The sequence below is a fragment of the Dasypus novemcinctus genome, chromosome 8 (assembly GCF_030445035.2).
Source record: "Dasypus novemcinctus isolate mDasNov1 chromosome 8, mDasNov1.1.hap2, whole genome shotgun sequence".
Classification (NCBI taxonomy): Eukaryota; Metazoa; Chordata; class Mammalia; order Cingulata; family Dasypodidae; genus Dasypus; species Dasypus novemcinctus.
Genome location: NC_080680.1, coordinates 14854731 through 14868863, shown reverse-complemented (window position 1 = coordinate 14868863; position 14133 = coordinate 14854731). Strand labels below are relative to the sequence as shown.

Below are 14133 nucleotides of genomic sequence, written 5' to 3'. Positions count from 1 at the left end.
GAATGTGGAGCGGGGTCTCGGACAGCGAGTTCCAGCTGGGGAGACGAGTAGATGCCTCCAGGAGCCAAGCCTGCGTGCCAGGGGCGAGGTCCCCGAGCCTCAGCTTCCCCAGTGCAGATGCAGGAAGGAGGCGCTCTCCTCGGGAGCTGGAGGGCTCTGCCGACAGCCTGCCCATCTCCCAGCGGCGCTCACGACTTAGGACAACTCGGCAGCCCTCCACGAGCACTGAACGGGTGGCACAGGCTGTCCACTCCTATCCCTGTGGGCCTGGGGAGGCTCTGCTGTTCCCCGCGACGCTGCACGCCCTGCTCCCTGAAGGTGGCGCCTACCTGCTCGGAGGAGAGCAAAGAGGGCCTCAAGGCATTTGGGAAAGGACTTGGGGTTTCCTTAGGAAGCAGGTTCCCCCTTTCCCCACGTGGGGGAGGGGAGTGTACCCTGCAGGACGGTGCACGGAGGCTCAGGGAAAAGCCACCGGCGGGAGACCAGGGCCAAGGCAGGGGCAAAGCAGACACAGCCCGCAGCTCCGCGCCAGATCTAAGGCACGGGGTGGGGGTGGGGGGTGTTGGTGTTGGAGAGGGGACAGGCCACGGCTGGAGACCGTTCCTCCACTGTGGTCTTGGGGGACTCAGGAGTGACCAGAGACCCACCGCATCCCTCTGCCCCCTCGGGGTCAGGCGGGCCCTGGGCCTGCCGAGGCGTGGAACGAGAGGGGGTGCACCTCCTGCACCTGGGAAGACGGGAGTGGTGGGGCACAGGGGAGGGGGCCACGGGGACACACAGCCTGCTCGCGTCCTCCCGGCGGCCCCTGCCAGGGCCCGGAGACTTGCCTGGTTCTGCCTGAGCACAGACACTTGCTTCTGCAGGCAGATGTTCTCCTCCTCCAGCTCCGAGTAGTCCTGCAGTAGGCGGGCTTCCCGGAACTTGTACTCCTTGATGTCATCCCGCAGGCGGCCGCGCTGCACCTCCACATTCTGGTTGATCTGCAGGAGGTGAGGAGAAAGGTGCCTGTGAGCGCTCTGGGCCGGGTAGCGGGGAGGCCCACAGTGGCCAGGTACGCTGCAGCCACCAGCCGGGACGCAGATGCCCAGACCCACAGTGCCAAGCGGTTGTCTTGGAGGGGAGATGAAGCCCATGGGCGGTGCGGCGGGGGGGGCGGGTGGCCATGTGTCTGGAGTCAGGCCACCTCAACTCAGGACCCCATCAGTCACTCTCAGCTGTGGAACTGCTAGCAAGTGACCTGGGCCGCTCATCTGCAAAATGGGGCTAAAATAGCAGTTCCTCTCTCATCCATTGCTGGCCTCTTCTGGGCACGTCACGTAATGGAGTCACACAGCACGTGGCCTCTGTGACCGGTTCGGGAACCCTCTCCTCAGGGCCCTCTGTTTCGAGCTTCCTCCACAGGCCAGGCTTGGCTCCCGCCTCCCAAGGGCAGTGTCCACTGTGTCATTCAAGCAATGTCTGTCAGGAACAACTGGGTGCTGGGTGCCGCCCCGGGCCGTCTGCTCAGGGGTGCTTCCCGGGGTCACTGCTGTCCTGCGCCGGAGCTCTAGTGGGGTAGCAGAACCCACTGCTCCTGGGGTCCCCCCGGAAAGGAGGGAGCACACGGAAGGCGTGAGAGGGGTACCGCTCAGACAGTGGAGGGGCATGCCCAGTGCCCAGCCCACAGGCCTCTGCCCTGAGACCACTTGGGCCCAAAACCCAAAGGGGCCGACCGGGCGAGGGGCCAGAGAGCACGGCCAGAGAGCCCCCGGTCAAGACAAGCAGGAGGGCGGCTGTCATCGGGAAGAGGTCAGCGAGGAGAGAATCTGAGCAGGACCAAGAGACAGGAGGACTTCCACGGAGGAGGGGGCATGGGATTTCTTGGAGAGCCTGGCGTGGAGGCAGGGAGACCGAGGCAGGGCTCAGCCCCTCCTCTGCAGGCCAGTGGGCATGCAAGATGCCTCCTTCAAGGGCAGTGCCTGGGCCAGCCTTAGTCTCCCAGCCTCCAGCTGCCTTTAGGGTGAAATGCGCCTGCCTCGTGGCCAGTGCCACCGGGGCCCCTGCCCCGAAGCCCCGAGCTCACACCTGCCTCCAGGCCACCCGTCAACAACCCTCCCCCTGCCCGGACAGCTCTCCTCTGCTGCTTCCCCGGCTTCTGGAGCCCTGGCCCGGCTGCCCACTGCCCTGCCGCTGCCTGGGCATGCTGGCCGAGGGCCAAGGAGCCACCCAGGGCCTCCCGGGCCCAGGCTGCCCACGCCCCACAGCGCTCCTGGGATCGGACCCAGGCTCTGGGCAGTGACCCAGCAGAGCCCTGGCGTCCTGCCGGCAGGTCGTCTTAAGGCTCCGTCTTCCCCTGGTGAGGAAAAGAGCCCTTTCCTGCCCCCTGGCCGGGAGGGACGGGGACATCCGTCCAGGACACATTCTCGCTCTCAGCTGTCGGCTCCTGACCCTGCCCTAAGCTGCTGCCCAGGAGCTGCCGGCCCTCCTCGCAGGCCGTTCCCAGCAGCTCCCCTCCTCACCTGCTTCCCCAGCCAGGCCGATCCCGACCAGCCTCGGCCGTGCATCCGGGCCCCTGGCCGTCCTCCAGCCCAGCCCGTGACCGGGCCCGGCCCCTCTGCATGACGGCCTCCTCTCCCCAGGTCCTCCAGAAGCCTGGCCCCCCTGCCAGCCCGGGCCCCCTGAGGATGGCTCTAGGAAGGCCAGGCAGGAGCTGGGCCACCACGACGAGGCTAGCGTGTTCCTGCTTCAACAAGACGACAGCGCAGAGGCCGGGCCTCGAGCCGGGAAGGGCGGCCTGGAGAAGTCCCCACGTATCCCCACAGCTGGGGGCCCCAGGACGTCTCCCCCCGTGTATAAAGAAGAGGGAAATAACGGGGGCACCCTGGTAGGGCGATCAAGAGGATGGGAAAAGGAGAAGTTATGAGGTGTCAGAACCATGCCGACACAGAGCCAGCACTGCTCAGGTGGCTGCTAAGAGGTCACCCCCCAAGGGTGGAGAGGGACACCCACGCGGGCATCACAGCCTGAAGGACCAGGCCAGGGAGGACAGGGACGCAGAAGGGCGCGGCTCCTGGGCACGGCTCTTCTCCGCCGAGGGGGCACCAGGCTGCTAAGAGTCCCTGGGCATCACACCCGAGGCCTGAGCTGGCGCGGCGGGGGGACAGCAGGCAGCTGAATGCCCAGAGCCCAGCATGGACGGTCGTGGCAACTGGGGAGTGTGCTGGGGAGGAGAACAGGACCAGGCTCTGGTCCAGGCACACAGCGGGCAGGGGTGTTCCTCACCCTGACCAGGACATGGCAGGCCAAGCCCGGACAGAGGGGACGGAGAGGATGGAGCCCCGGGAGGCTGCACATGGCCGGGGACCCATGGGCAGGGGCGGAGGTGGGGGTCCTCTGGAGACCAGGCTGCCTGCTTCAGTCACAGCGCAGCAGTGCCTGCACCACCCAGGAGGAAGGGAGGGGAGGGGCGGGAGCCAACATTCCTCCAGAGGCACAAACAGGACAAACAGGAAGCACCCCCCCACCCCCCCACCCCCGTAACTCAGTAACTCCTCCTGGCCAGGCCGCGCAGCCGTTTAGGCGCTCTTGGGATTGCACTGAGCTCATTTCCGGCTGCCGGCCTGCGCGGGCCACCCCAGCCCTCCCTGGCGGGACTGCGACAGGCCCTTCTGGAAGAGGTGCCCAGCGGGCGGCCTGAGGGAGCGCCGGCTCTGGCTCTTCCGCAGGAGGCGGGCCTGGACGGCAGCCAGGGCTGAGGCTGTGTCAGCGCCTCTGGCTCCTCCGCCCCACACCCACCCAGCGCCAGGCAGCCCTGGAGGAGATGAGATCATGCCACTCTCCATCGCCCGTGGGACCCCGCCCCAGCTCCTCCCCGGGCGCCACCGCTGGACACCAGCCCTGCTGAGGCGCCAGCCCGCCCCCGGCTGCTCAGGCTGCTGCCCCCGGCCTGCACACCTGGTCAACAGCCCCCGCGCCCCCTTCCCGACCCCGCGGGGCTGACGGCGGCTGCCTCGCGCCCGTTTACTCGCCTCCAACCCCACCACTGCCTGCCGTGTGCTTGCTGATCCTGCCCCCTCGCCCAAGAAAACCCTCCAGGGACCTCTCCTGCTCGGCTTGTGGTCTTCCCAGGGTCAGAAGCACCACAGAAGGAAGGAAGGGCCAAGAGCACTCCCATAGCAAGGGGCTTCAGAGACCCTCATTTACAGATGGGGAAACTGAGGCTGGTGCAGGGTCCCATGGCTTGGAGGGAGGCTCAGCAACAGCTCTGCCCTGCCAGCAGGGGGAACACGTGCCAGAGCACTTCTGACTCCCTCCCACGCACAGCCTCCCGCCACAGAGGAGAACCTGGGGCTCAGAGGCCAAGGTCCCCGAGGTCCTGCCAGGACTGCAGCCTGGAAGGGACGCCCTCCCAGCAGGCCGCCCCCCCCCCCCCGTTGCCTGCACTCCCACCTTGGAAAGCGGCAGCGCCGCCCTGCCAGCTGCTCAGCCCTGGCCTGGCCGTGGCTCCCAGCCCCCGTTCCCTCCCTCACTCCCCATCTCCACCCCGCAAAGTCACCCTCCCCGGCCCTCCTGCCACTGCCCTGGCCCCCAGCCATCCCAACGCAGCAACCGCCAAGGGCCCAGAGCCTGCCCTGGCCACCCCTCCTGGCTTGGAACCCCGCACAGCGCCAGCCCCCTCAGAGAGAAGCCCCCGCCCTGGCCATGGCCCACAGAGCCCTGCAGCATCCGGCTGTCCTGGCACCAAGGTTTGACCTGGCCACAGTCTCTGCCCGACCGCTGCTCCTGCAAGGAGGGGACCCGTGCCCAGCACAGGGAGGGGGCACAGGACCCCCTCTCCCAGATGGCCTGGCTCATGCAGGGGCACCTGCTCACACCCCAACATGCACCTGTCTTCCCTTCGTAATTCTCACATATATGACCTCCCTGGGCTCCCCGTGGAGAACCTGGGTCTGTTTCTACCTGCAGCCACGAAGGGCACAGGCCTGAGTGGGACAGCGTTCCCTAAGGAAGGAAAATCAAACGGAGGGGAGATGGAGCACCTGCCGGAAACACCCTGTGGGCCCCAAACCGGACCCCAGGAGGCCCGGTGGCGCTACTGTCCCCATCGGCAGTGAGGCACCCTTTGTCCTGGGGGCCCTGTCGCCCAGGCTGCTCTGCGCTGCGCTCGCTCATGTGACCTGCTTTGGCCAATGAGGAGGAAGCAAACTCGGCACAAGCAGAGGTTTGAAACGAGCACCCTTCTTGTTCACTTTCCCACTTGATGAGACTGCGGGGCACGGAGATGAGCCGTCCAGGCTGAAGCTGCCCCAGGTGGGCTAGCTGAGCAGACACACGTGCGAGCCTACCCCGTCCAGAACCACCTGCCAATCGGCAGACTCACGAGCCATAAGGAACGGCGGTTGTTTTCAGCCACCAAGTGTAAGGCAGGTTTGTTGCGCAGCATTCTTGCAGCATAGCTGACCGCGACGTCCCTGCACCGCCCCTCACCTCCTTGAGCTCCTGGGCCACCGAGGTGAGCCGCTCGTTTTCCGACTGGGTGTTGGTGAGGACGTTGCGCAGCTGCTTCAGCTCCGTCTGCAGCTCCAGCACCTTGCGCACGTAGTACTGCTCCTTGGAGGCCGACTCCTGAATCAGACTCTCCTCCCGGCTCTCACCATCCGCGGCCACCTTCTTGTGGTTCGTGTGCGCCTGTCCAAACGCCTGCAGCCGGGAGACACAGAACTCATGAGCAAGGTGTCCCAGGGCCACAGAATAGCTGAGACCCCATCCTCCCCTCCGAGGAGCCTCCCCACAAGCAAGAGATGGAGAAATCTGCCCTTGCTCTCCCCGCCTCTTTCTCTGCTCGGATTCTAAGCCCCCTGCTCACGTGTTCCTGGGAGCTGCTGGCCGTGACCCGTGAGTGGAAGGGGACAGTGCTCCAGTATGGGGGCGGGGGGCAAACAGGGAAGGCTGGGGTGGGAGGGACTCACACATGCGGCCTGGGGCAGGTAATTGGGGTCCAGGTCCTGGGAAGGGAGCCCCAGGCATGGAGGGAAAATACTAGAGTAGTCCAAACAGAGGGGAGGTAGATCGGGCAGGGCGGGCAGGCAGGGCTGTCAATACCAGGCGAGTAAGGGCCTTGGGAGGCATTAGGGGTGCTGAGGCTCGAGGGGAGGTGGCTCCCAACAAGAGCCATCACAAAGAGGCGGCAGACCCAGCCGAGGGGACATGCAGGCCTCTCACGCACCTGCAGCCCGGGCAGCAGGGCCCTGTAGGCCCAGCCCGTGCCCCTGACCAGCTGGGGCCGTGGCCAGCAGCACCCAGTCACCACACTCGGGGCGAGCTCCTCCCTTCCCACCTTCGTCACCCAGCCTTGGTGGGGCAGGGTTGCTGAGGGTGAAAGGCAGCGGGATGGCCCTGCTGAGAGGTCTATCATCTCCACACACCGCTGCCAGGGCCAGCAGCCCCCAACCCGCCACTGCTGCCCCCCACCAGGCAGCAGGGAGCCGGGCCCACTGCCGGCCCCACCTGACGGGAGACGGGAAGCCACCCTCAGGGAGGGGAGAGTGGCAGGGCTGGAGAACCTGTCTCTCTCCAGGGTTCCTGATTTCAGAAGGGAAGCGAATCAAAAGAGGGCCACTGGAGAGCAAGGACACGGACGCCTTTTCACTTCTTATTGGAGAAATAGGGATATTTTCACTCAGTAGTTCAATAACTTCCCAGTTTGCTCCCCAAGATGACTGGGAAAATGTGCAAAGACAGGAATATGAGTATTTCCTAAGCAGAACTGTTTATAAATCAACAAATCAAAAAGAGTCTCTGCTTTCCATAGGGCCCTGATTACATAAGCAGAGTCAGGTCTAGCAGGAGAAGTCAGGTGGCTGCTGAAGGGCTGAGGAGTCTGCGCCGGAGGAAGGAGACAGACCGCCTGGGCGACGTGGACAGTGGAGCGCCACTGCAGACACTCACGCTCCGTGGATGTGTGTGTGCGTGTGCGTTACTGGGGAGGCTCTCTGAACAAAGGAGCTTGGGAACACTGGCTCAGACAGGCCCTCCGAAGCGGGTGGGCCATTCCTGGCTGCCTGCTTGGAGGGCGCGTGGAGGGAGAAACGCCGACCTTGGGAGCAGACACCCTCTCCTGGGGCTGAGGGCTCCTACGCTGCTCCCAGCCCATCACTACAGGCCCTCTGAGCAAGAGGCCAAAGACGGGCCTCCGACTTGCTGCTCGGACACAGTCATGCAGGGGGACGCTCTCTGTTGCTGTCCTTCTTCCAGGTCTAGGGGAAAGACCTACTCGCTAGTTATCTGCTCTAACCAGCACCTGCCCCTTCCGGTCACCCAGGCCAATGGACGGAGCCAGACGCTGCGCCAGGTCACGCCCCAAGGCCCAGGCCCGTCCTCCAGCGCCCGCGCCCGCCTCCTGGCCAAGAGCAGGGAGGGAGGAGGCAGTGGGTGGGCCAGAGCCCCCTGCCCCGCCGGCCTGGTGAGTGGCTGCAGGGCGGCACCAAGGGCACTCCCAGGGAGCAGGAGGAGCCTGCCCCAGGAGCACTGAGACACCAGCCTCTCAGGGCGTCCCTGCAAACGCTGCTCCGGCAGGGCCCGTCCTGGGCTAGCAGGGCAAACGCTGAAGGCCCAGAGCAAGCTCTCGGCCCGCAGCAGGAGATCAGCAGCCCGTGAAAGCTCCACGCACCAGCAGAGGCGCCCTGGGGGTGACAGCCACAGGCTGCAAAGAGCCGAAGAGCCGCGAGAGTTCAGGCCAGCCCGGCCAGGCCTCTGCCCTGCATCTTCACCTCCCTGCATCTTCACCTCCGCCCAGGCTCCCAGGCAGCTTTTCAAAAACAACTAAGATGAGGACGTTCCCTCCAAGGCGAGATAGTAAAGGGTTTACCTCCTCTGTGAAAACGCTCAAAAAACCTGAAAAAATTGTATGCATCAGTGCTGGGTTTCAAGATAGTGGACGTCAGGTAATAAAGACAGTGATCTTGAGAGACAGGAAAAGGTGAGCTGTGCAGCAGCAGCCCCCCTCCCCCCACCGTACCCCAAAGGGGACCCAAGGCCAGCCCTAGCTGAATCCTGGGAGAAGGAGCTGGAAGCCCAGGGTGAATGCGATCCCCAGACAGACGGATCCATCAGTGCTGGCCTGAGGAGACCACCAGGCTGGGGAAGGACCCCCCAGGAGGGATGGGGCAACAATCCTAGCATGACACAGGCAAAATGCCCCTGAGCTCACCAGCCAGAGTGGAGAAGCTTGTCGTTCACAGGCAGCAGGTAGAGACTCAGAGGGGCCTGGCAAAAGAGACCTAGAAAAAACGCTCCTCCAGTCCTGCCTATCCAAGCAAGCCTGGAAAGGGTCCAACTGTTTCCCGTTTAACCACATCCCCTAACAAGAATATAGATAGGAATACAAAACTATCCAGGTCCCAACAAGTAAAACTCACAAAATCCAGCATGCAAAGAAACAGGGAAAATGATCCATAATGAAACAAAAGAAAATCAAGTAAAAGAAACCATGATAGAATGAGTTATCACAACTGAATTCCAGATGTGCAGGAAGCTAGTGGAAAAATAGATCAAGAGAAGCAGAAACATGGATGGTATCAAAAGGACCCAAACCAAACTTCTAGAAATGAAAATTATAATGTACAAGATGAAAAACACACCGGATGGGATGAACAGCAGATTACAAAGTGAGGAAAAAAGGATTAGTGAACTTGAAGACACAGTAACATACCTACTCAAAATAAAACACAAAGAGAACAAAAAAAGACTTTAAACTAACAGAGCCTCCTGTAAGGTATGGGATTTCAAGTATCTAAAACATGGGTAACTAAGTTCCTGCAGGAGAGGAGAGAGGGGAGGATGGAGAAAATACTGGAAGACATAATGTTTGGAGATTTTCCAAATTTGATGAAAACTATAAACCCACAAATACTAACAGCTTACTGACTCTCAAGCAAAAGAAATACAAAGAAAGCTGCACTAAGGCATACAACTGCTTAAAATCAGGGATGTAATGAAAACCCTAAAAATAGCCAAAAGCAAAATAATCCTCACTTAGAGGGGAGTAGAAGAGGAAGATAGCAGATTTCTCAGTGGAAACAGAGAAATGGTGGCGCAACCTCTTGAAAAAACAAAGCAAATACCTATCCACCTAGAACTCTATACCCAGAGAAAACTGTTCAGAAAGGTGATATAAAGACATTTCAGACACACAAAAGCTAAAAGAATTCCTCACAAGCTACTTGCATTACAATAGATTCGTTAAGTGAAATCTTTCAGGTAGAAGAGAAAAATAGCAGGTGGAAATCTGGATCTAGAGGGAGGAATGAAAAGTGCCAGAAATGGTAAGTATGCAGGGAAATAGGAAAGACTCGTTTTTCTTTATACATAAATATCTTTAAAGAATTTATAACTGTTGAGATTCAACGGGGATCCCTATCAAAATTACAACAGTCATTTTTGGAGAAATAGAAAAGCCAATCCTCAAAATCATCTGAAATGGCAAAGGGACCAGAATTGCCAAAATAAACATGGGAAAGAACGACAAAGTTGGAGAAATCCTTCCTGATATCAAAACTTACTACTACAAAGTTACAGTTATCAGAATAGCGAGGTACTGGCATAAGGATAAACACAGGAAATTGAAGTCTAGAAATATGACCCATACACCTATGCGCAACAGGTTTTCAGCAAGGTCGCCAAGACCACCCAACGGGGAAAGAAGAGTCTTCAGCAAACGGTGCTAGAACAACTGGATATCCACATGTGAAAGAATGAAGTTGGATTCCTACTTCACATCATAACAAAACTAACTCAAAACAGATCAAAGACCTAAACATAAGAGCAAAGTCATAAAACTCTTGGAAGAAGACATGGATAAATCGTCATGACCATGAATTCAGCAATGGATGATTCTTCTTTTTTTTTTTAGGAGGTACTGGGGATTGAACCCAGGACCTTGTATATGGGAAGCAGGTGCTCAACCACTGAGCTACATCTACTCCCCAGTAAGTATTGGTTTTGTCATTTGTTTTGCTTTTAGGAGGTACCAGGGATAAAACCTGGGACTTTGTACATGGGAAGCAGGCACTCAACCACTTGAGCTACATCTGCTCCCTTTGGCAATAGACTCTTAAGACATGATACCGAAAACACAAGCAACAAATGAAAAACATTTGATAAATTAGACATAATTAAAATAAACTTTGGTATATCAAGGGATATTATCAAGAAAATGAAAACACAGCCTATAGAATGGGAGAAAATAGTTGCATATCATATATCTGAAAAGGGTCTAGTAACCAGAATATAGAAAGAACTTTTACAACTAAATAAGGCAACTCAATTGAAAAATGAGCAAAAGCCTTGAAGAGTCATTTCTCCGAAGATCTACAAATGTCCAATATGTACATGAAAAGATGCTCACTAGTCATTAGGGAAATGCAATTCTAAACCACAATGAGATACAGTTATGTACCCACCAGGATGGCAATTAAAAAACAAAATGAAACACAGAAAGTAAGTGTTGATCAGAGCGTAGAGAAACTGGAACCCTTGTATTTGCTGGTGGGAAAGTAAAATGGAACAGCTGTTCTGGAAAACAGTTTGGTGGCTCCTCACAAACTTATACATAATATTACCCAGCAATTCTACACCTATGTATACACTTCAAAGAACTGAAAATAGGTACTCAGAAAACTACACAACTGTAAATAGTAGCACTATTTACAATAAGCTAAAAGATGGAAACAACCAAATGTCAAATCAACTGATGAATGGATAACAATACAGTGTGATCTATCCATATAACAGAATATTATTTGCCATCAAAAGGAATGGAGTGCTGAAACATGCTAAAACATGGATGAACTTAAAAAAAAACATTACACTAAGTGAAAGAAGCCAGTCACCAAAAGTTACATAGCATTTAATTCCATTTGAATGAAGTATTCAGAATAGGTAAATCCATGGCGACAAAATGCAGGCTGATGGTTGCCAGGGGCTGGAGTGTGTGTGTGGGGGATAAGGAATGGAGAGGGACTGCTAACAGGCATGGGGTTTTCTTTGGGAGTGATGACAATGTTTTCAGACTAGACAAGAGTTGGTGGTTGTACAACACTGTGAATGCATTAAATGCTAGTGAATTGTACATTTTAAGATGGTTAGTTTTATGTTCCGTGGCTTTCAGCTAAAAAAAAAAAAAAAGCAGTTAACTCCTGAAAGCATTCCATAAAATAAGGAGAGATCAAAAGCAGGGCAAGAGAACACCAGCACTGCTTGGGAAGAAATGGAAGTAGATTGTTGTAAAGTTCTTATGCTATACAAGAAGTGGTATAACATCATGTGACTGTTATAAGTGAAAACTATATACACTAAACCAGGTGTTAGCAAACAAGTAGCCCAGGTCTGTTTTTATAAATAACATTTTCTGGAACCCAGGAATGATTGTTTATTTACATAGTCTAATGGCTGTGTCCCCGTTACAAGGCAGAGTTATATGTTACATCAGAGACTTTATGGCCCACAATCTAAAATATTCACTTATCTGGCTCCTGAAGAAAAATTTATTGACCCATGCTCTAAACCCTAAAGCAACCACTAAAATAACAACAAACAATTCACCAAAGGAGATGAAAATGGAACGGTTAAGTCAAGAACAATTTGGGGAAAAGGATGTGACTCAAGCGATTGTACTCCCGTCAGTCATATAGAAAGTCTAGGGTTTGAGTCTCGGGGCCTCCTGGTGAAAGGCAAGCTGGCCTGGGCGGCGAGTTGGTCCAAGAAGAGTGATGGCCTGCACAGAAGGGCTGGCCGTGAGGCAAGCTGGCCTGCATAAAGAGCTGGCGCAGCAAGATGACACAAGAAGACAACACAGAGTTGAGATAGTAAGAGACATAGCAGACCAGGGAGCTGAGGAGGCACAAGAGATTGAGTGCCTCTCTCCCACTCCAGAAGGTCCCAGGATCAGTTTCTAGGGCTGCCTAAAGAGAAGACAAGCAGGCACAGAACAGCGAATGGACACAGAGAACAGACAGCAAGAGCAAAACAACAAGGGGGTGGGGTAGGGAGAAATAAATCTTTTTTTTTTAAAGAACAATCTGAAGAGGAAATCAAGGGAAAAAATCCATTTACAATAGCAATTAAAAGAATCAACTATCTAGGAATAAATTAAAGCATGGAAAACTATAAACAATGCTGAAAGAAAAAAGGAGACCTAAATAAATGGAAGGACATTCTGTGTTCATGGGTTGGAAGACCAGATACTGCTAAGATGTCAATTCTACCTAAAGCAATTTACAGAGTCAATGCAATCCCAATAAAATTCCAACAGTCTTCTTTGCAGAAATGGAAAAGCCAATCATCAGATTTATATGTAAGTGAGGAGTTAACACTTAACTGGCACAGAAAGTGGTTTTGGCTATTTCTATATGAATTTTAGGATCAGCTTGTCAATTTCTACCAAAAGCCTACTGGGATTTTGACTGGTGTTGGGATGCATCAATAGATCAATCTGTGGGAGAAGTGACATCTTAACAATACTGATTCTTCTGGCCCACAAACAAGGTATTGCTCTCCATTTACTTAGGTCTTTAATTTCTCTCAGCAGTATTTTGTGGTTTCCTACATTTTGAACATCTTCTGCCAAACTTAAGCATAAGCATTTAGTATTTTTATGCTACTTTAAGTGGTATTTCACTTTCTGATGGTAAATTGCTAATATATAGAAATCAAATAGAATTTCGTATACTGATCTTGTATCTTGCAACCTAAACTCACTTATTCTAGTAGTTTTTTTTGTAGATTACATTGGATTTTTTAAAATTATGGTAGCAAATACATAACATAAAATTTCTCATTTCACCCACCTTCAAGTCCAAATCAATGGTACTAATTGCATTCACAGTGTTGTGCTACCATCATCACCCCAAACAGAAACTCTGTACCCATTAAGCACGAACTCCCCATTCCCTCTCCCCTGGTAACCTGTACTCCACTTTCTGTCTATGAATTTGTACATTCTAGATATTTCAGATAAATGAAATCATACAATATCTGTCCTTTTGTGTTTGGCTTATTTCACTCAATGTTATTGCCAAGGCTTCCCCATGCTGTGACACTGTGTGAGCACGTCATTCCTTTTCTTGGCTACATAATACTCCATTGTATGTACAAAGCACATTTTGTTCACTCCTTCATCTACTGATGGACACCTGGGTTGCTTCCGCCTTTTGGCTACTGTGAATAACACTGCTCTAACATTGGCACCTTCACTGGATTTTCTACATAGGCCCCATCATATAAAGTATGAATAACGATAGTTTTACATCTTTGTTTCCAGTTCTAAGTGTCTTATTTTTCTTGCCTCACTGCACTGCAGGCTGCAAACTCCAGTATAATGTTGAATATAAGTGGCAAGATTCAGTTTTTCACTGTGTTAGCTGTAAGGTTTGGTGAAGAGGCTCTGTCAGCTTGAGGATGTTCACTATTTCGCAGAGGTTTATTTGCTTTTTGTTTTAAATCAGGAGTGGATGCTGAACTGTCAGATGCTACTCCTGTATCTTTTGAGATAATCACCAGATGCAGTTTGACGTCCCCTACCTCAAGCGCCGCTTTCCCCAAAACCTAGGGCCATTCCCTGCTCCCACGCCCATGGCCTCAGCCGTGCGCTGAGAGCTCAGACTGAGCTGAGCCTGTCACCTGACCTAGGCGTCCCCAGCTGCGGGCGTGCTGATATTGGCGGTTTGGGCCTCACCAGCACGCGAAGGCCAGTGCCCCACGGAGGTGAGTCCCTGCCCTGCCCACAGCAGGTGCAGGCTAAGAGCCTGCTCAGCCCCTTCAGCCAGAGCCAAGCCAGCCCCGGCTGGGTTTGTCTGCCCTGCCGTCCAGATCCAGCTGGGGAAAGGCGACCCCAGCTGCCGCCCTGCCCCCAGCCTGCCCTCAGCCCCCACCCCCCTGGACCGCGGCCCACTGGGCTGGGCTGCGAGGAGGTGCCACCTCGGCGACGTGGCCCTGCAGGGGCCGCCCTGGCTTCAGGCGGCGCTGACGCTGTCCCTGGCGCAAGCTCTTCCTGCACACACCCTGCATTCTGCTCTGATGCCACCCAGGCCCGGCAAGAGCAGACACGGCAGGTGAGCCCAGGAATGAAGTCACACACCAGCCAAGTGTCTCGGGGAA

The 14133-nt window shown here is 55.0% G+C and overlaps 1 protein-coding gene across 3 annotated transcripts in view; it reads right to left on the bottom strand.

The window, feature by feature from the left end:
• Positions 1-14133, bottom strand: part of BICD2 (BICD cargo adaptor 2) — a 79155-nt gene that overhangs the window by 38041 nt on the left and 26981 nt on the right. For all 3 annotated transcript variants that reach the window (XM_058301471.2, XM_004452283.5, XM_004452284.5), the window contains exons 2-3: positions 5467-5679; positions 828-980 (exon numbers count right to left, since the gene is read on the bottom strand). In XM_058301471.2, coding sequence (XP_058157454.1) covers positions 828-980; positions 5467-5679 — 366 coding nt within the window. The remainder of the gene's footprint in view (positions 1-827; positions 981-5466; positions 5680-14133) is intronic.